The sequence below is a fragment of the Hippoglossus stenolepis genome, chromosome 19 (assembly GCF_022539355.2).
Source record: "Hippoglossus stenolepis isolate QCI-W04-F060 chromosome 19, HSTE1.2, whole genome shotgun sequence".
In the NCBI taxonomy this organism is placed as follows: domain Eukaryota; kingdom Metazoa; phylum Chordata; class Actinopteri; order Pleuronectiformes; family Pleuronectidae; genus Hippoglossus; species Hippoglossus stenolepis.
In genome coordinates, this window is record NC_061501.1 from 12,056,827 (window position 1) to 12,078,257 (window position 21,431).

At 44.1% G+C, this 21,431-nt stretch overlaps 1 protein-coding gene across 3 annotated transcripts; it reads left to right on the forward strand.

Annotated features, from left to right (window-relative positions):
• The first annotated feature begins 671 nt into the window (after positions 1-671).
• On the forward strand, positions 672-20,895 carry pde7a (phosphodiesterase 7A). 3 transcript variants are annotated; one of them, XM_035142167.2, is made up of 12 exons: positions 673-1,719; positions 11,673-11,733; positions 15,330-15,419; positions 16,145-16,308; positions 16,401-16,464; positions 17,118-17,314; positions 17,806-17,937; positions 18,020-18,111; positions 18,231-18,375; positions 18,471-18,567; positions 18,726-18,806; positions 18,892-20,895. In XM_035142167.2, exons 1-12 carry the CDS (start codon positions 1,582-1,584, stop codon positions 19,161-19,163), a joined length of 1,533 nt encoding a protein of 510 aa, XP_034998058.1. In that variant the 5' UTR covers positions 673-1,581; the 3' UTR covers positions 19,164-20,895. The 3 variants fall into 3 exon arrangements, with proteins under 3 accessions (XP_034998060.1, XP_034998058.1, XP_034998059.1); XM_035142168.2 differs by having other exon boundaries at positions 15,333-15,419; XM_035142169.2 differs by lacking the exon at positions 15,330-15,419 and having other exon boundaries at positions 672-1,719.
• Positions 20,896-21,431: the final 536 nt, after the last annotated feature.

Sequence of the window (21,431 nt, forward strand, 5' to 3'; positions counted from 1 at the left end):
GAGGGAGGGGATTATGCCTCCATTGGCACTGGGCCTGACTGTTGCCATGGCACATCTATTGTTCCCCCCCAGCAGCACATGGATATGGCACAGAAACCTCCAGTGCAAATGGGGCTTTTTTCTGGTGCCGCAATGATTGTGAATTATTTGAGCCACTGCAGCATACGAATAATAAAAAGATAAAATACTCCAGTATCTCAGAGGCATGTTGGTGCAGACACACATGCAGGCAATAAAACCTGAGTCTGCTTTTACAAAGCCATCTGCACGTGTCTTGATACACCACATGCAGTCATGGGGAGCAAATTGCTTGAGCTTCACAGAGCTGCGACCTTTAGCTCCATTTCCTCGACTGTTGCATTTCAAACTCCCGGCGAGTCGAAGCTCCCCGAGTAGTATGAGTCATGAGAGGAAGGCAATCACAGGCGATGATGTGGACCGCTGCAGGGCAAGCCCCGTTGTGGAGGAATACCCTTGAGAAAGTCCACGCCGTCTGCAAACGACTGCTCACACAGGTACTGGGAGTCAGCCAATCGCGGACGTCCTATTATACCCTCTACGCCACGACGTCCAATCAGCGTCTCCCTTGCAGTAAGGGCTTCCACGCCATTGGTCGGAATGAGACAAGGGCGTTGTATTTTTTTTTCGCTCGCTCCAACAGCACCATCTCTGGCAGGTGGTGTGTGCGCTTTAACCCGCACTGTAGGCGCATGTTTCGGGCCGTAGGAAGCTCGTTGTAGGGCTTTAAAGACTCTTTACGTGGCTACTTGTCGGTTTTTTTGGGGCGCCGCAGTTTCCGCGTTACGTCCCGTTACGTCTCCTTTAAAGCCGCCGGGCAGCGCAGCCATGATCGCCGGGGATCCCCCTCTCCGAGCCGGACCCGCTGGTCAGCGGTGAACCAGACAACCACCGCTCCTTCATCACTGCGGCTTCAGAGGAGAAGACAAGAGGCGGAAAAAGCCCCAACATGTTGATGCTGTTCCTCCAGTGAGTGGGACCGAGAGAGGGAGGAAAACGAGCCTCCTCGCCGCCGCCGCCGCCGCCGACACGCTCTCACATCCCGGGGGCTGCCTCACCTCAGCCGCCGCGGATCCCCGTCCACCGTTGATGACATTTGCTCGGAAGCGGTCGTGCCTTTTGTTTTCGTTTCGGGAAGAGACGAGCGACATGCGGATCCGCGGACGCCTCGGAGCGGAGGTTCTCTCGCTGCGATGAAAATGAGGAAGCGCCTGCACGAAGACCCAGAAAATGGCAAGAAGGTCTCGTCGTCCGCGGGCCCGGATTTTAGTAAAATGAGAAGGAAAGGAGCGAAGGCGACCGCGGCATGATTTCTCGTCTCCCCCCCCGCAGAATGACTGGTGAAACGGCGGAGGAAGAGAAGACGCAGCATCAATGAAGACGATCTGGAACAAGTTTTGAGTCGCTCACAATGAACACAAACACTTTTCGATCGTTTCTATTATATTAAAAATATTATTTTCGCCTTGGGGAGATTTTCTAAATCACCATTCATCTATTTTTCGCATTGTTATTATTATTATTTTTTTATATTTCTGATCCGGATCCAGCCCCGACTGTTCAATGGAAGTATGTTATCAGCTGCCGGTTTTGCCTCTAGACAGGCTGGTTCCCCAGCATGTACTCAGCCGGAGGGGAGCCATTAGTTTCAGCTCCAGCTCTTCTCTCTTCGGGGCCCCTGATCCAAGACAGCTGTCACAGGTAAAAGAAAAATTTCAAAAAAATCTTTAACTTATCTCATCTGTTGTTGCATTGGAACAGCAGCTTTGTCTCTGGGAACCACTCAGGCCTTTTAAAACGGCACATTTCTGTAACAGACACATGAATAATCCACAGGAATCTTGCAGGTGGTTGTTGGATATCTAGGCCCCAACACACACAGACATGCTGAACACTCACCCTGCACAGATGCACGGTACATTGTCTTATCTCTTAGACCTAAAACACACAGCAACTAGCCAATCTCCTAAAACCAATTTGCATTTGTGCATGTTCCCCACAGATAAAGGCCCTCTTTGCTTATACTTTAGCCAGCACTGATGGCGTGATGCCTTAAGTACACCAGTTTACTTCTGGGAGTTGCTACGTTTGTCAGAAGGAACGTGCCACACTGATATTTATGTTCATGTCCCTTGACATATTGACAGAAGGAACATAAATCATTGAGTCACTCTTGAACTTCCTGCTTTCTCAGAGTCTTGAATTCTTGAAATTGTGCCTCTATATTTCTGCTTTGCGGTGACAGAAAAGAGAGGTAGGCCTCAAAACCCAGTCTTCATGGCGTGGGGTAACATTTTTGCCTGACTCTCATGCACTCTGGCACACGAGCACAACGCACCCATGATGCATTAGCCAAGCACTGAGTCACTGTTGTGTTTGAGCATGTGTCTTAGAGGGTGAAAAACCCATTAGGCCACTGTCCAGTACACTTGTTTAACTAACTAATACATGTGTAACCTCCACTCAGAGAAAAGTTGCACATCAAGTCGTGAGTCGAGCACCTTCCCCACCATGCTACACTCTTTAAAATTAAACATCTGTTTTATCGCACAATGTATTCTCACCTCCTTGGGTCACGTTCTGCTAGTTGATCATGAACAGAAGTTCCCACCGCTCTGCATGGGATTTCCCAACACATTAACCAAGCATTAAGTCACAGTCTTTGACTGTGGGAGCAACCTCTTCAATGGGCTGTCCATTAGTGCTTTGTGCAGGACCCTGCTCCACATAACCACCCATGTGTGTCTGCTTTGAACTTCCCCACACCATCACAGGCAGCTTCCTCAAAGACTGATTCATGAACCTCCATAGGATGACGTTGTCAACAGACCTAAAGGTTGCTCGTCTTCTGTAGTCTTTTGTTGGATAAATTGGTGGGAGATGATTTATATGACCGTCGGTTCAGCTGGACATCCATCCATTCACTTCAAATTTTCAGTTAGAATCCTGTCACTTCATCATCACTCTGTGTCTTTGTTAGGAAGACTAATAAGTAATCCAAGGCCCTGTAGTGGGGTTCCCTTGCCACCCAAGGTCCAAAATGGAGAATCCATAATGGTATAATGCTCGATTGTTCATCCTCTGCATACAAACACGAGTGTGAAGCTATTGTGTCTCTCGGGATAGTTCACCAGTTTTTTTTCTCAAGTGGGTCAGAGTTCATTTCCAATTGGCAGGTGTGAGATGTGCTGTTGTTTAGTTCCTTTGTTGTGAATAAGGGTCATTTCCGACAAGCAGTGCTCTCTGGAGTGTTAAGTGAGTTTTCCAGGCAAACAATAATTGTTTGCATGTCATTTTTGGAGAGATGTTATTAAATCGCACAAGGGTTACCATCACTACCATCACCAACATCAGGACCTGACAGCAAGGGGGTCCAGTAATTCAACTGCTGACATATTCTTATGTTCCTCCTGAATGTTGGCAGAATTGCTTGAGCATGTGCGCATACGGCACCGTCACTCAGCCTTTGTTACAGAGCAATTACACTTCTACAAATATTGTGTTTTGGGCCCTATTTATGACCATAAGGGTGCATTTGTCCTTGGTGGCTGCTGTGTTTTTGTGTGTGGTTCCACAAGCCTGTTGTTTGTGGAAGCAGGGCTGGACTCCCATTGCAAAAAGAGGCAGTTAGGCATGTGCCTGGGCTCTGTGGGCAGTGGTTTGGCTCGTTGCCAGACTCACAGATGGCCCGAGTCTCAGTCTCTTGTCTTTCGCTGGCTATCTTGTTCTGCTCACTCACAAGCTCCCCCCTCTCTTTCTCTTTCTCCTCCACCACCCACACACCCACCCCCCACCAGCCTTCCTCGCAGATGAAGACATTTCCTCTTGTAAACAGAGGACGAAAGGGTAGGGTTGAGGACATGACCGATTCTCAGAAGAATATGTCACTCAGTGGTCATGGAATGCTTATGGGTGTGAATATGCTGTTGAGGAGGCGTTGAAAACTGCAGCGGCGTTAAATAAATGGGCTTATTTGTCTATTACAATGCCTCTATTGTTTTGTCATCACAATGCATGTTTGCTGCGTGTTGATTAATTCCCCAAAGTGAGGTGGAAGATGATTTGAATTTTGCTCGTCACGCGGTTCCCAATTCAAACTATATAAGACACGTGTATTTGCATGTTAAGTTTTCTTGGAATTACTGCACACATGGCACACAAGAGATACAAGAATCAATAAACGGATGCACGATATTGATGTGGTCCAAGTAGTCACATGGCTTTTGACGATAATGGGAGGAAAGAAGCTTAGACTGGAAACACTGATCTGCCGTCATCTCTGTCCATCATATCACAGTCAGAGATACCATCAAGCTTACGTTGGCCACTGACCCTATATCGACTCCTTTTCATTGTAGATCTTTAGGCACAGCAGATGATGATAGGTCCGTGCGTACGAATGGGAGATAGTGCCGCTTGTTTCATCCACACTATGAACATTTCTGTGCAGAGCCTGATAAGGAATACACTGAAGTGCTTCTTTCTGAGGGAGTTACTTTGTTGATTTTAACTGAACCGATAAGACATTTTTTTCTTCTTCTTCGGTGGAGTGCAATCGGATTGACGTCGTTTCAGGATGTGGTAAGAATGCTGAAAGAGCCATTCAGACTCTGAGCCTGGAGTTTCACAACCTTTCTCAAAAACTTTAACCCTTGAGCTGCCAAAAGCTAGCTTTTCTCAGAAATTTGGCCGAGAGCGGGCTGGAAAGCGAGGGTCCTGTTTGTTATTAAGTGAGGATGTGTATTATTTAGTAAATATACTGGAGCCAAACCTTACATCCTGTCTTCGTTTAAACATACACACACTGCCTGTTTCTCTGCCTGTCTGTCTCTCTCGGTAAGGGGCCCCTCTTATCACATGACCATTCTGTTTTTGTGCTGCCGTGTCGAGTGCAATCGGCCGTGAGAAGGTGGCTCCACATATCAACACACTAAGGGACACAATGTCAAGGGCTAACTGGCTGAATATTAATCATATTTTCTGTAGTCCTACAGACATATGAGATGAGCCTATACAGGAAGAGGGAATTTATTTACCAGCGTTACTGGTTTTAAACCCCAAATAGCTGTCCACAGGCGCACTGGTCGGAGACCTGGGTTTTGTTTGCCCTTCTCAGAAGGTTGAGACTTCCAAGGGTGGGGGTGTGCATTAAGCTGCCCCAGAGAAGCAATTAGAGCCTGGGGATGATGTTTGAAATGAATGAAATTCCTGTGCAGGGTAGACTGCTTCTGAGAATACAGTATGAAACAGGTCTCCCCCTTCCCCCACTAATTTACTCTGCTTGTATCATTGAGTACTGCTAAAAGCACATTTATAGGCCCCTTAAAACGCTCCGTGTAAAGAACGCTTAAATCATTTTATGACACTTTACCTTCCAGTAAAAAAAAAAAAAAAGGTTGCAGATATATTACTGCTCGACAGCATGCTGCTTTGGTCTTTGGCAGCAACTCTGCCCTGTCATTTGCCGACTAAGACATTGGGCCAATTCACCCCAGGCCTCTCTTCAAACCAGCAGCCCTCTCTCAAACACTCACTGCAGCTGGAGTGTGTCACAGTGGAGAGTGTTCTCATAAAACACTCTTACAACAGGTAGACTCCATCCAGGGCTTTTGTGTATGCAGCGGCTGGTGCACAAGGCACGCACGCGCACACACACACACACACACACACACATATACTCACTCCAAACCTGTCCACATTTATGGCCTAGCACTCAGTTACTGGAATGTGCCGTCCCACACAGCACAGTGCTGCAAGAGGTTATAACTCAGAAGGAAGCTTTCAGTTTATAAAACCATGAGTCCTGCTGCTGTTATCTCACAAATTTGCGTGTGTGTGGGGTGCGTGTGTGCAATACTTTGTTTCTGATATGTCAGGACTACAGCCAGCTTCCTCAATGTATTGGCCCGCCCAGACTTACTGACTACACAATAGGCTTGTCTTCTGCTAAATGCAAATTTTGAGGCTAAATGACACAGCGATGACGTGTGAGAATGCTGTGCTGTGCAGTGGACTCTTGAATACCTTTCAAAGGGTGTATGACAACAATATCAGCTCAATCACAATGCTATGACGACAACACAACAGGTTTGGAAAAAAACACTGAGCTGTTTCGAATGACTTCTTGGAACTTAGCCAATACCTTTTGATTAAGATATGCAGACACACGCTCAGCAAACATTCATGGGAACATAAAGCGGATATTCAACACACCTTTACTGAATTTCACCAGAAACCAGGAAGGACTACAGGTCACTTGATTTCCCAGTTCAAAACCTTTTGTGATGTTGTTAACATCTATTTAATAGAGTCTGAAAATGACAAATGTTTAAGCCCAGGGGTTCGTCACACAGTCAGAAGTTTAGACATCACGTGACCTTCTGACCTCAGAAACCTGAGTTGTGTGACCCCATGCTGCAGGACTAAGCTGAGATAAGAAACAGAGCCGTGTGTAAACAAGCTTATGAGGAATTGCAGGGAGCACAATAAAACAGTTGTTATGCTGTAGTAAATTCTATAGTAAAACAAAACTGAATTTGACTTGTTCTCAGACTGCTGCAAGCTAAGTTTAGAGTTTTTAAAGCTTCATTGAAATGAACAGAAAGAAATGTGGTCTGCAACCAATTTTGGACATTGTCAACCTGTTAAATGTACAGTACCTACACATACTCAAGTTGGCTTGAATCAAATTTCATGCTTCATATAGTTGTAAATCCAATATATTTCCTGAACAATTTCCTGGGCTCATTTCACACTTGCTGGCAAGCAAATTGGCAAAACCAAGGTTTTTGTATGCACTTAACTACGTGTTACTGAGCAACATCTCTGGCTTTGCTTTGGGCGTATAAACCTGGAATAATTATACTTAAGACTGTTTTTTCTGGTTGTTTCACAAAGTTAGCAGTGTCCAGGATACGCCAGAGATGGACAGTTGATGACTTTGTTCCTTGATAGCCATGTGAGTTAAAATGTTTCCCTTTACACACCACATTTGCATGAGCCTGAAGTGAAAAAAACGCCACAGGCCAACAGATTGTTAGAATTTTTTATCCCAGCCCTGTCTTGTTTGATGCCAGAGGCTGTGGGTCAATTGCAAACTGGCAACCAGTAAGCGTTAGTCCCTAAAGCTACATTTCTATATTGTCCACAAGATGCTGGCACCAACAACTAAGACTATAGCAATGTCAATCGAAAATGACAACAGTTTCTCTATTGAAATGTAAAGTATTTTCCTACAAAAGTTTACGGCCCCAATTTCAGTTCTTGTTAATATATGCCCTGGTGGGTAATTTGAGACTCATTCATCAGAAGATTTGTCTTGTTCAGAGTGTATTTGCTTGATTTAACAAAAGTCTTCTATTTTTTGCTAAGTTTCATCCAACATCCTAAAGTTAGGACACTTTTTGTTTGACTCTCATAAAGGGCAACGATGGTGTTTGAGGTTTTAAGTCCACATCATGTATCGCTTAAGAAACCCACAGATGAAGTCTCAGGTGTTGTATCCGTGTTTGTCTTGAATCTGCTCATGATTTAACTGCAGATTTGGATAACTTTGCTGAGACACACCTGTTAGCCACTATGATCACTACCTGTGATATGGGCATTCTACCACCATGTTTCTCTTTGGAGGACTGAGGTTCACCTCTGCTGTGCTTTTAATCTGCAGATCTTTGTATGACAAGTTCAGTTACTCTGAGAAATTTAAGCCTCTCTCAAAAACTAAAATGTCTTTAAAAAAATACCCACATCTATTGTAGATGCACAACAATTGATGTTCGCAGTAACCAAGTCACCACCTCTCAATCAACTTAGCATGTACAAGTTTTGTCTCTGTTCAGCCTAACAACAAGTTTGTAAACCCGTCTTCTGAGAAATTAAAAAAAATAAAAGAAACTTCTATATGATGCTGATACTAAAGTCTAAAACACAAAACACAAAACTCTAGTTGCAAATCAGAGTGATTCAACTTATAAATAATAATAATTACTAAAATGCGCATTTCAAGAGACCCCAGGATGCTTTACATGTGTCACTAGGGACCAAAAATGAATACACTAAAGTTCAAGTCCTGTCTTTGACAACCTGCATCTCTGTCTCCCTTATTTCCCATTACCCTCAGCTGTGAAGCATAAATGCCGATAACACACGGCTTATAGAGAGAGACTGAAGTTAATGTTGGTCCATGACAGGACAACGGGCACATGGTTTTGTGTGTGTTGGCACTGCAAGGCGTAGCAGGGGTGTGTGTGATGTGGGCTGGCCTTTTCAAGGGTAAAATGTGACTTTCCCCTCCAGTCACACTGGGAATGTGACATTGACACAGTTTTTTGTCTCTTGCCGCCTCCTTCTTACAGCTCACGAGGGAGCACATGCCAGTATCCACTTAAGTTCCAACTGGTGGCTGCCCCAATAAGAGTGTGAGAGTTTGTGTGTGTGTGTGTGAGTGTTGATGTGTTTGCTGCAATCTCTGGCCAAAAGGTTTGTTTTGGCCAGTATTGGCAAGGCAGGACACACTTCGATTCCCAGCCCTGGAGCCAGCAATATACAGTTCCCAGGCAGCTGATATCAACCTTACACACACACACACACACACACACACACACACACACACACACACACACACACACACACACACACACACACACACACACACACACAGAATAAGATACACACAGCTCAGGCACACACAATCTATACTGCTCACACTAACCTGGTGCTGTGTGTAAACACAGAGGCTTGTTGACAGTAAAATACAGCTTTGCAGATTACCAAGCCTGAGTCAAGCTGTTTGCTAGCCGGTAAAATATTATCTTTAGATTGGCAGCTGTCATGGGCTTAGAGGACAGACAGTGTGTGTGTGTGTCTGAACTCTAAGAATATGAAATATTCAAGCTTGTACACTTGTGTTTGTATATGTTTGTGTTTGTGGTGTGACGCGGTAACTGTTATTAAATATTCCCAGAATGTCGACATACAGAGCAGTACTGAGCTCCAGTTTGTTTTTTAGCTTTAAAGATACACAGGCATAACTTTAAACATTTTGTCTTTCTTTGGACAGTGGTTATGGGACCCCTGCAGGTTAGTTGGTGTAGTGCTTGGCCAACAGGCCTATTACGATCTGTCCAGTTATCCCCTTTGTTATTCAGTCAGCAAATCACAAGTTGGCAATCATTGGACCAAATGCTATCATTAAACCTAACGCTATCATTGGACCAACCGCTAGTCCAATTTTTTTAGACAAATAGAAAGCGAGTCCATCAGACAACCAGCCAGGCATGCAGGCTCCCTGTAGAATAGGGTGTTTCCCAATACTTCCGTAGAATTTGTCCCGTCATAACTTTATAACAATGAACTACATTGTATTTAACAGTTCTTACACGTACACAAACGCTTTGACTGTGGGCCTGTCTGTCATAGTCGGACTGGCTGTTGGGAATACCAGGAGAAATCTCACAGAATTAGTGGGCCTGAAGAAAGTCCATAAAGCTTTTAACCATCCTTGACAAGCAGGTAGAACTCAGCGTAACACCAGCCCTCTGTGGACCTGTTATTCAGGGTGTGCCTGAGAGCGTGCTGCGTGCGTGTGCCTGGATTGTGCTCACCACCACAGACTCTTAATTCTGTGGGAAACACTGGAATGGATAACCGTAGATGAGGGTAACCCCAGAAGGGAGAGAAGAGAGTCAGCCTGGAGGGGGTTCAGGATGTGTGGAGTGCATAGAGAGGTGAGCCAACACCTCAGTGTAACCCGGAGCAGCTGTCTGTTGACATAGCAAATATGCAGTAACCACAGTTGTACTTGCTACAATTGACTCTGCTGCTGCAGCTGCCTCCTGGTGAGGGACATTGTTGGCTCTATGTGGTGCAGACAATTGAAGGCGAAGGAGACAACTCAACAACTTTATTTGCTGTAGGGTTGGGCCAGCTTAGAAATGTTCGATCCGGTTTGATATCGAGGTTAAAAACCACACTGGACCAGTTTAGTGAATTTGACCTTTGAGCGTCGCAATTGACTGAACCAGAACAAAATTCGACTGAGAGATTGAATGTGTAGCAACTCCAGTCCAGTTGGTGGTGGTAATCCGTCTCTAAACTGGTTTGCTAACTGCCAATAAAAATGAAATAAGAGGATGAAGCAGAAAATGAAGTGGCACCGCAATCAGCAGGAAAACGGGTTTATATTTCTTGCAACAACCCCTCAACTTTGTTGGCTTCATATCGGAAACATTCCCTTATTGGCATAGTCTTAAGTTTTCTTTGAGACCAAGTCTCCCATATCTCCTCTCGTCGTCACCCCAAAAAACTCATGAACTTTCCAGTAAACAGTCACAATATGTGCCATGTGCGTCTGTACCCTTTACTTTACAACAATGTGATTGTCATGTTGCAATCACTTTTTTGGCAGTGTCAGCTTGCCAGTAAATCGCACGGCTCATCTGACACTAATGGCTCTATTATTCTATTGTTTAAACAAACATAAAAAGTTGTTATTACAAATTCAAGACAAGTTCGATCTAGTACATTGATTGCGTCAACACCGGTTGCTGACGTAGGTTACTTTGTACTTTGCCAAAATTTGTCATCATGAGAAATGTCACCTCAGCTGGTTCATGTAAAATCAAACCGGTTTAAGCTCTTGCACTGGACCTGACCCCCGAAACTGGAAATTGTTATCCACATTTTGGCAACTTATTATTGTTCTGAGATGAACAGAAGCCCCCTGATCAAAAAATACTGTGCTAAAAGATCAGATTCATACCAGAAAGGAATCATGAACATTTTGATGTCTTTACAACTGTTTTTTAAAGATATACTGTTCCTTGAGCTGACCAATACTAAAGTTACTACTCTCAGTTTTTCCATGGGCAGCATTTATTTCTATCAAACACAGCACAACACTAAACAATACAAAGTTGCTTCGCTCTTGAAGATTGTTTTAGCCTCATACAGTATTCACTTCAGCCCATTCATTGCATTCTCTGTTTGTGAATCTTTAGTACACATGTGAAGGAGAAAATCAAGATCTAATGTCCAAATCTAGACTTTCAATAGCTACTCTTTAGAAAAAGATCGATCTTGCATATCTTAAATTTTAAACTGAAACATGCTATCCGGAATGTTTTAATTAATACGTTGTTATAATTATCAAATAATCTGCAACTGAGGAATGGGCAATCAAATTCAACCCGAATTGTAATTAACATTCTTCACAAACTTTTAATCTTTTAGAAGTTTCTACAGCAAATTGAAGCAGAGTTTCTTTAAAGGAAGTAATAAACAAATATCATTGTAATTTCTATTTATGGGAAATGCTGTGCTTGTCCGTGTGTCTGCATGTGTTTCTCACATGACTGATAGCGGCATTGTAGGTGCCGTATCAGGCTGATGATACGGAGCTGGAACATCTTTATCAGTGCAGCAGTGTATGAACACACACACAAACAGCAGATTATAGTGGCAGCACTACATTTCACCACCCTCCACTATTCAAGCTCTGTGTTTGCATTAAGAATCGCTTGTGTTTTTGAGATGTGTGTGTGTGCTTGGGGGTTATGAAGTTGTAAATATTATGCTGATGTGCCAACATAAGTGCAACATTATAGTGGTGTAAACACTGGACAGTTGTTAATGATGTTCCTTTTTTTTTTGTTCAGAGACGAGGTGCCATCTCCTATGACAGCTCTGACCAGACAGCGCTGTACATTCGTATGCTAGGTAAGTCTTTTGCCAATCTTTCTGCACACATGCACACATGTATATTCACCAGACACACACTCACACACTTTTTCCAGATATAAGTAGGTTTATGTCCTCCATGACTATGTCCATTTCTAATACACAATGGCTCACAAAGTAGTGAGATGAATCAGAAATGCAGATGAGGATGTTGAGATTATGAAGAGATGGGGAAACACTCGAGCGCACATCCAGAGTCCGCTCAATCCCTGGCCTTTTGGTAATCTCTCAATCACAATAGGCTTAGCTTGTGTGTCTTTATTGCTGGAGTATCTTTTGAAGTTTGACCAGATTTGTAAAGAGTGCAGGATTTCATTTGACCCCTAAACGTGTGTGTGTGTGTGTGTGTGTGTGTGTGTGTGTGTGTGTGTGTGTGTGTGTGTGTGTGTGTGTGTGTGTGTGTGTGTGTGTGTGTGTGTGTGTGTGTGTGTGTGTGTGTGTGTGTGTGTGTGTGTGTGTGTGTGTGTGTGTGCACGTGTGTTTGTGCGTCCATTTGCCCAGTGCTACCCAGAGCAACCCCAAACAGGATAAGCTGTTTAGAAATTGGATGGGAGGATGGAGGGCTCATAGCTCTGCGAGGCAGATGGAGCCAGATGCATGTAGGAAGCAGCCAGATCAGCCATGGCTTCCTAATCAATAAGGTTATTGCGGATAATGGTGCGATTAGAGCCTGGCTGTACCCCTGACATCAGTCTACCACACACAGATGTGCCTTCACATGCAACTTTTACCACCCTAATTAATAGATCTGATGCTGTTGACTGGGAGTGAGCAGCATCAAAGAAGGAAGGTAGAATAGCTCAGTGTTTTCCTGTCAGTGTCGTGTCGTTCATAGTTATCAGATTGCTGCTGTGAAGCGTAGTGAGTGGGCAGGGACCATTAAACGGCAGGAGCAGTTTAGGGCTTACTCATATCTTTGTTGGAATCCTGTTTACTGAAGCTTTCACATAATATTTCTATACTTCTCCAGCTCGAAAAATGCCCTTGAGTTGACTGCTGTCACATGTGTCTAGTTGCAGTAACAGCAATTTATTGAGCTGACTGAAGGAGCTTTAGCTTTTTAATCATTTTACTTGGCTAAGTATAATGGCAGTCCCATACGTCACCAGCATAAAGCATCTGTCTCTGTAGATTTTATATTAAATTGAGTGTGAGGAGAGGCACACTAATGCAGACCGGTGTTTGCGCGGGCCAGGGTTCAGTCCGCCAAGTAAATGCTGATGTGCTTGCAAATAGCGAGACTCTGAGCTTTCACCACATCAGTTATAATGACATGACCTACATCCACCCAAGAGCACCAGCACTAATGCACCGCAGGGGAAACATGGACCCTGTGACTCTTAAAACACACTAATCACACGAGTGCACACATACGTGCTGAACCCGAGCACATGCATCTGCAGACGTGACAGATGTATGAGGACACACACACACACACACACACACACACACACACACACACACACACACACACACACACACACACACACACACACACACACACACACACACACACACTGGCCTAGAAGTGAATGATTTTTGTTTTGATTTTGCACGTGAGATGCCACTGATATGGATTCACTCTCCACATTCATTCTAACTTTACAAATAGCTTTTAAAAATATTGTTGGGCATCATCACGACTTAAATTGTAATTCTTAGTTCATGATATTTTGATAGGAGCTTGTGTAGTATTCAAACAGCTGTTTGCAAGTAAGTAACATGCTGGTTGGGGGAACACACCTGTGTGACTGCTTTGAATTGAATTCTGATGCACACATGACAAAATCCAAAGTGCCCATTTGAAAACATACTATTGCACTTTTTAGCACCTTGATCAGTTGACAGCCATATAGCGTCTTGCTAGTGTTGCCTGGAATGACGTACTGGCATTTTATTGCACCAGCGTCATAGAACCATTGTCTGACTATGCTCTCACTGCTCCTGACTGCAGTCCACCAGCAGTCTGGCCTATCCCTGTTCCTCTGCCTGACTAATAAACACCGTCATAGATGGACTGCAGGTCTCTCTCAGTGGTTCTGAGTACTAATAGTAGAGCAGACTGTCCTGACATGACATTGCATGCTCAGCTGTTTAATCAACTTGTCTCTCCATTGAATTTTCTCTTCCGGTACATGTGAGTGCATGTGTTTGTGTTTGACTCTGCCTGCACATGGATAGTATAGGCCAGATTTGTAAGAAAATAAAGTATTAACTGCTTCACAAATCAGAAAAATAACATACAAAAAAGATACAAAATTCAGTTTAGAAAACAGAGGAACCCTGAGGAACCCTGAGGCCAATAAACAAAAGTTTATTAATGACCGGAGTTAGTAAACCTGGAGTCCAGTCAATGAAACTTGACTCACTCAAACATCTCACAAATCTGCTGATGTGAACTGTGCCTCGAAGGACACTTCAGATCCAGATAGGATTGATTTCCATAAAGCTGCAAAGATATTTGTGTCCACAGTTTGATAAACTCTCTGTGAATAGAGATCATTTAGTTCTGTGGCTACTCTGAGCTAAGAATACTCCAAAGCCACAACACAGAATGATCATTGAGGTTAAAAACAACCCCAGTGTAACAGCTACTGGCTTGAAGGAATCACAGGAATCTGTTCTCATGACTCTACTATATCCGTAGTACATGTTGAGCATGGTGTCTATGGCAGGACTCCATGGAAGAAGCTACTGCTCTCCAAAACAAACATTACCAAGGCCTAAAATTTGCCAAAGAGCAAACTTGACACTCAATAGCACCACAAGAGTGTTTTGTGAACTGAGGAAACAAAGCTCGAGTTGTTTGGGAGGAACACAAAGTACCGTGTGTGGGGTAAAAAGGTCACAGCAGTACGGTGGAGTGAGCATCGTAATTTGAAGCTGCTTCCATCATTGGGGGTGAAATGAATTCCTACATTTACCAAGGTATAATAACAAGGTGGCTGTGCACCAGCTGAACGTTAGTAGTTGTTGGGTGACGCAGCAGGACAATGACAATAATAAAATCTGCCTCTTTGAATTTCTCCTGTCAGAGTGCAAATCTTTAACCAGTAGAGATGCTGTGGAATGACCTCCAGAGAGACTTCCATATGAGACATCCTACAAATATGGCTGAGTCCTGAGTGTTGTGCAGATGTGATCTGCGGCTATAAAACCTGCCTGTTTGAGGTTATTGCTGCCAATGGAGGATTTGACCATCGAATGTATACAAAGATGGACAATTTGATGTCTCCTCAAAAGTGAAGCCAACGCATCTTGATTGCCCCCTGGTGGCTGGCTGCAGTATAGTTCATAAACCCTGCCTCCTCCTTGTGACACATGGGCAAAACTAAAAAGTCAAAGTACACGTTAAATACTTTTTTTTGGTCTTTTTAGTTAGTTCTCATCATTATCCAACGAATGGAGGCTTGCGTTAAAAAGGTTCAGGGCTTCTGTTGTGGTAAAGCTCATCCTTGTGACTCCAGTATCTAATGCATTAAAACAACGATTATGAATACTACTTGGCCGAGCACATTCAGACACACTTTCCAAGCAGCATGAATCTTGAGGAAATAAGTGTTGATTTCTTCTAGGAGATGTGAGAGTGAGAAGTCAGGTTGGATTTGAACCGGAACGAAGAGGCTCCCATCCATACCTGTGCATCGACTTCCGAACTCTTCACAGTGAGTATGAATCCGTGTCTGTGAGTGTATCATGAGCCAGCTCCATTGACCCTCCAGCGGGTTATCAAACCATAGCTCCACACACTTTGTTCCTTTCCAGAAAGATTGTGCAGAAGTTTGTACTCAGTGTTTCGCATAATGATAAAGACCAAGGTGTGTCTTAGTGTAAATCTAGTGAGAGGCTTTTTTATCAAAGCTCTTTGAATAGCGGTGTGATAAAGTAGCTGCCTTCGCACTTACTGAGACCTTTTTATAAAACATCAAACGCTTACAAAGAAGTAGAGTGTGTGTGTGTGAGAGAGAATTTCACCTAAAAGTAATCCTACCTCATGCTGACGTTTTTTCCGGTCACGGTTTATACAGTGTGTGTGTGTGTGTGTGTGTGTGTGTGTGTGTGTGTGTGTGTGTGTGTGTGTGTGTGTGTGTGTGTGTGTGTGTGTGTGTGTGTGTGTGTGTGTGTGTGTGTGTGTGTGTGTGTGTGTGTGTGTGTGTGTGTCCACTGACAAAGCATGTCTCCTGTGTGATACCAGACGAACGGCTTATGAGTGGGCCGCTGTGTCAGCAGTGACTGTTTGTATATCGCTGTGTTGGTGTCAGATCCCCACCGAGTTTGTGCGACTCAAATGACACCCCGAGCCTAATGAGCTTTTGAAATGAACATGTCCCAGAGATTGTTGCCGTTCTCACGCGTTACATCTTTTGTGTAATTTTTTTTGTGTGTGCAGCACGGTTGAGCTGTGAGTCCACGTCGGCCGGCTCTGTCCCTGAGAGGAGGGTCCACAGACTGCTCAGCTTCCAGAGGTACCTGCACTCATCCCGCCTGCTGCGAGGAATCCCCCAGCAGATCCCCCTCCACCTCCTCGATGAAGACTACACCGGACAGGCCAGAGTACGACACCCACATTTATTTAATGACGCCATAATGAATTGCTTTGTGTTGACCTCCTCACTTATTGGGTCATCTTTTCCCTCTCTTTCTAGTGCATGCTGGGAAAAGTCGGGAGCTGGAATTTTGATATTTTCCTCTTCGACAAGTTGACTAACGGTGAGTGAAATATTGTTCAGATGTTGTTTTAAAAGTCATGATAACGGAAGTAATGCAGCTCTGACGGGAGATTCCTGCAACTCGGCTTTAGATTCAAAGTGTTAACAATGGTGCCATCTGTTGGATGACCAACACAGAGGATGTACTGTGTGAAAATTAACACTTTTATTGAATGACTACATTGTAAAAACAGAAACACCTCGAAATCAGTTTTGTGCGCGGACACAAGACTTGTGAAATCTTTTTTTAGTGCAGCTGCAAACAATTCAACAACATCCAACAGAACGTTTTACAGCTTCTTCCTACACTTTCTTCACTTTGAACCACAAACATAGGTTCATATAGGGTGAATCTTAAAGATGACATATATTCCTGCTCTGACAGCAGCCTCACTAGATCAGAATGTTCTCCAGTCACTGCACATGTTCTTCCATGTACCTGTCTCGACATGTTGAACCTCAAAGACAGAGACGAGGACGACGCTGCTTACTGCCTTAAAAGGATAAATATAAAAAATCTCCACCAAGTGCTTGAGGGAGAGTTAATGGATTTGAAGTAAAAAAAAGAATGCCCCCAAAAAAACATACCTCCTGTAATTTAATGGGTATAATACAGTTGTAGATTGTGCTGATCTGATCCGTCCTCTTGTTCAGGAAACGGCCTGATCACCCTGACCTCCCACCTGCTGAACCAGTACGGCCTGGTGGAGCTCTTCCAGCTGGACATGGTCAAACTCTGGAGGTTCCTGGTCATGGTCCAGGAGGACTACCACAGCGACAACCCCTACCACAACGCTGTGCACGCTGCAGACGTCACGCAGGCCATGTACTGCTACATGCAGGAACCCAAGGTGAGACAGGCAGACTAGAGTGTGGATACCGGATCGGGGCTTTCTTCTTCCATTTGTTTTATATTGCACATGCTTGTGATCGCGGAGAACATCGGGTTCTGGTTGGGCTTGTTTAGTTCTCTCTCAGGCTCGGACGGGTTCAGACAGAAAATTGCAGCCTGAGCAGATTAGATATTTTTGCTCCTTTTACTTAAAGATTCTACTTTTTGTGAACCATTACAAAAGCTGGTTGAATATTTGAAATTTAAAGCAAATTTACTTTAGTTCCTTCTTTATCTAAGCTAATGCCTCTAGTACAATCAGTAGATGACTCACAGTGCAGGCTGACCTACACAGCCTTGATTCCATCTGATGAATGTTTTTACATGGTTTAATGTATGAGTGATATCTAATGTCGTATCAGTGTATAACTTTGGGATGTATAAGTGCATCAGTCAAGGAGCACTATAGTTTAATGTTGTCACCTTTGTGTTGCTGTCTTGTGTGTGCAGCTTGCAAAGTCTCTGACCTCCTACGACATCTTGCTGGGACTGTTAGCAGCCGCCACTCATGACCTGGACCATCCTGGGGTCAATCAGCCTTTCCTCATCAAGACAGACCACTATCTAGCTTCACTCTATAGGGTAAGGACCTCATGACACTCACGGTTTAGCTTGACAGAACTGAATGTGTGTGTGTTTACAATTCCTCCCTTTGAACTCCCAGAATACCTCGGTTCTGGAAAGCCACCACTGGAAGTCGGCAGTGGGTCTCCTCAGAGAGACTGGGCTGTTCTCCCACCTGCCTCCTGAGGACAGGTCAGTTAGAACTAGTTACTTCACTTTTCTACTGAGCTGTGGAGAGAAAATACCAACGTGTAACACAGTCTGTGCTGAAAACAGACGTTGTGAAACAAATGTTCTTTCTGCCCCCACAGCCTGAACCTGGAGAGGGACTTGGGCTCCTTAATCCTGGCCACAGACATCAGCAGACAGAATGATTACTTGTCCAGGTTCCGCTTGCACCTGGACCAGGACAACCTGTGCTTAAGCAAAGCCGGCCACCGACACTTCGTCCTGCAGGTCCGTTTACCTCCTCTGCTTTTCAGGCCACGACTTCTGCATCCGAGCAAAATCCTCAGGCTCTTACTCTGTTTTTTTTTGGGCACCCTGTGCAGATGGCTCTGAAGTGCGCAGACATCTGTAACCCCTGCAGACCCTGGGCCCTGAGCAAGCAGTGGAGTGAGAAAGTGACGCAGGAGTTCTTCCAACAAGGTTCTCTTCAATTATGTTACATTATCTACCTGTTTGCATATTTAACTATTATTATTACTTTAGTTCTTCATTCTCTTTGTGCTTATTCTCTAATAAAAGTACATAAATGTTGTATTAAAATGGCATTAAATGACTTACTGGTCTTTACGCTCTTGTAGGAGACATTGAGAAGAAGCACAAACTTCTTGTCAGCCCACTTTGTGACAGAGGGTTAAACACAGTTGGAAACATTCAAATAGGTAAGTAACCGTCTGTTACATTTGTTTGCTGTGTCTAATATTTAACATTAATCTGCATGTGCTGCCTCTCCTCCTCCCTCCTCAGGCTTCATGACGTATGTGGCGGAGCCGCTGTTTGCAGAGTGGGCTCGTTTCTCCGACACACGTCTGTCTCAGACCATGCTGGGCCACATGGGGCTGAACAAGGCCAGCTGGGGTGGCCTGCAGCAGGAACAAAGCTCCGTCTCAGAGGAGGTGGAACCCAGCAAAGCCAGCACCGACGCAGAAGACGCTGTGGCCCGACGAGGCGCCAGCACCGCTACGACCGCAGGAGGAACCAGCTCCAAAGAAATACCTCAGGGAAACAGAGAATCCTGACACTCCTTGTGTGCCCTTTCACCTCAGCCTCCTGACCCTGGTCTCATGGCCTCCCCACACACTGGGAGCCGAGTGGTGCATCCAACGGCCCACAGACCCATCCCTGCCCCACCGCTGCCCCACCGCTGCCCCACCGGATCCTAACTCCTTGTTTATGTTTTGTTGCTTTTGCCTCCCATCTTGATAAACCACTGATTTTATTTAATTTATTTAATTTTTAATTCCTCTTTTTTTTTTGGCATAGAGCAATACATAGATACCTCATTTGGCTACTGCTGTATTTTCTGTTTTTTGCTTTGTTTTATTTATTTGTCCACTGTAGTTTTGGCATTACTGACTGAACACACCACTTGTTGTGTCGGTGAACCTTAAAGGGGAAAGCGGTATACGAACCGAAGACGACTTTTTCCTGGTATTTTGAAGTGCCATTTGAAAAGAAAGATTTGAAGAATGTTCTGAACTGAACTGATGGAGGCAACTCGAGTATTCAGACACGAGAGCCTCCTCAGACTTTAGAATAATGCCGTGTTGCATTTGTGTTGAAGATTCTTCCTCATGTAAAAACGAGAAAAAAAAAAATGTGACAAGCCCGGTCCTTTTGCTGCCTCTATGAAGACTGTTTACGCATTAGTCCTTATTCGTTGTTTCTTTTCCCTCGAACTGAAGTGAATCACGTTGGCTCGATGGTTTGCCTTCGGAAACACAGATGTGAAGAACCACTCGTTTGAACTGTCATCCCACTGTTGAAGCCATGAGCAGAATCTCACTCGAACGCACTAGATGCCATAAGTAACTCCACCTCCGCTCAAATGTGTTCCTGCACTCCAGAGTAAAGATGGCGATGGATGTGCAGCTTCGTCTCCATGACATCTCCAAGACGTCTTGGAAGGTATTAAAGAAATTCGCCCTGTTTTGTTGTTGTTTTTTTATCTTCCAGTGCTGGTTGAACTCGGATAGCGTCGCTCCCAGACTGGAGATCTCAAACTTTCTGCACATGTATCTCACCTGGAACTCCGCTCAACGCAACTTGACTCGCTCAGGGGTTTTGCCAGTCTCTTATTAAGAGGGAGAGGAGGAGGAGGAGGGGGAGGAGGAGGCGACTGCGGGAGATGCAAGGGTTTATTTTGTTTTTGTTTTGTTTGTGTGTTGTTTTTTTGGCTAGGATCTACTGAAGGAGACTCTTCCTCTCCACAGAATGTCTCTCACAGCCACATGCAACCTTAAGGACTGCTCAATTGATGCCTTATAACTATGCACAAACTATGCTAAGTGACCAAACCAACTCCTGTTCCCATCAAGTGCATGGTGTGCTTGTCTTTGAATGCACTGTCCAATCCCTTGGCCTTTTGTTGTGAGGAACAACTCCAGCTGTCCTTTACTTTCTTCTTCTTCTTCTTCTTCTTCTTTTTGTACGGAAACAAAATGGTCGAGTGACTTTGAACATTCCATTTCTTTGTTTGGTTTGTCTACTTCGATTCTGTATAGTGGCACAAATTGTGTTTGTGTTTGAACATTTTGAAAGATAACAGGTGCTTTTCTTACTTTAGCTGATTTGTATTTTGCTGTAAGTGCTGTAAGACTGTTGATAAAACTGTTTACAATTTGTTGCGACAGCCATTTTTGGGAAGACTTCGGTGTCGAGCCAGATTTTGTAAGAGCTTTGGTGTATTGACATTTTTGATACATGCCTGTTGCAGTTACAATTTGAATAATAAAACCTGTTGTTGACAAATGTTTGACTTTCACACAGTTGGTGCTGATGTTAACAACCACTTAGTTATGTAATTTTGTTCAGTGCTAATGTTGACTGATACTAACTGAACAAATATAGAGTCAGGTGACTAACTCTAAACTTTATTTTCATAGCACACTTTACAAGTCAAATACAAAATTGCTAAGCAAACAAAAGCAATTTGAAGATCACACGGCATTAGAGAACAGACAATCAAAAACCAATGCTACAGATGTTCTTCTCAGGGAGATTGTTCCAAAGAGTGGGAACCCTGACGGAGAAGGTTCTGTCACCTCGGGTCCTCGGCCGGGACTGTTGAATGGTGAGCAGGGTCTTCGCTGAGGACTCCAGGCCACATGAACCGGAGTTTGCTCTCTTTAGCAGACTTGGTGGAGTCTGGCTGCTGTGTTTTGGAGAAGCTGTAATTTATGTAGACTCTGTTGGCCCAGACAGATGAAGACAGGAAATGAAGACTTGAATGACAAGCTGGACTATATTGACATGTTATGTTAAAGTGAGGTCATTGTCCAAGGTGA

Coding starts and splice junctions, on each gene's coding strand:
- pde7a (XM_035142167.2), top strand. CDS start 1,582: ATGGAAGTATGTTATCAGCTGCCGGTTTTGCCTCTAGACAGGCTGGTT. Junction 17,938..18,019: donor ATCTAGCTTCACTCTATAGG/GTAAGGACCTCA, acceptor TTGAACTCCCAG/AATACCTCGGTTCTGGAAAG. Junction 18,568..18,725: donor GCAGGAGTTCTTCCAACAAG/GTTCTCTTCAAT, acceptor ACGCTCTTGTAG/GAGACATTGAGAAGAAGCAC.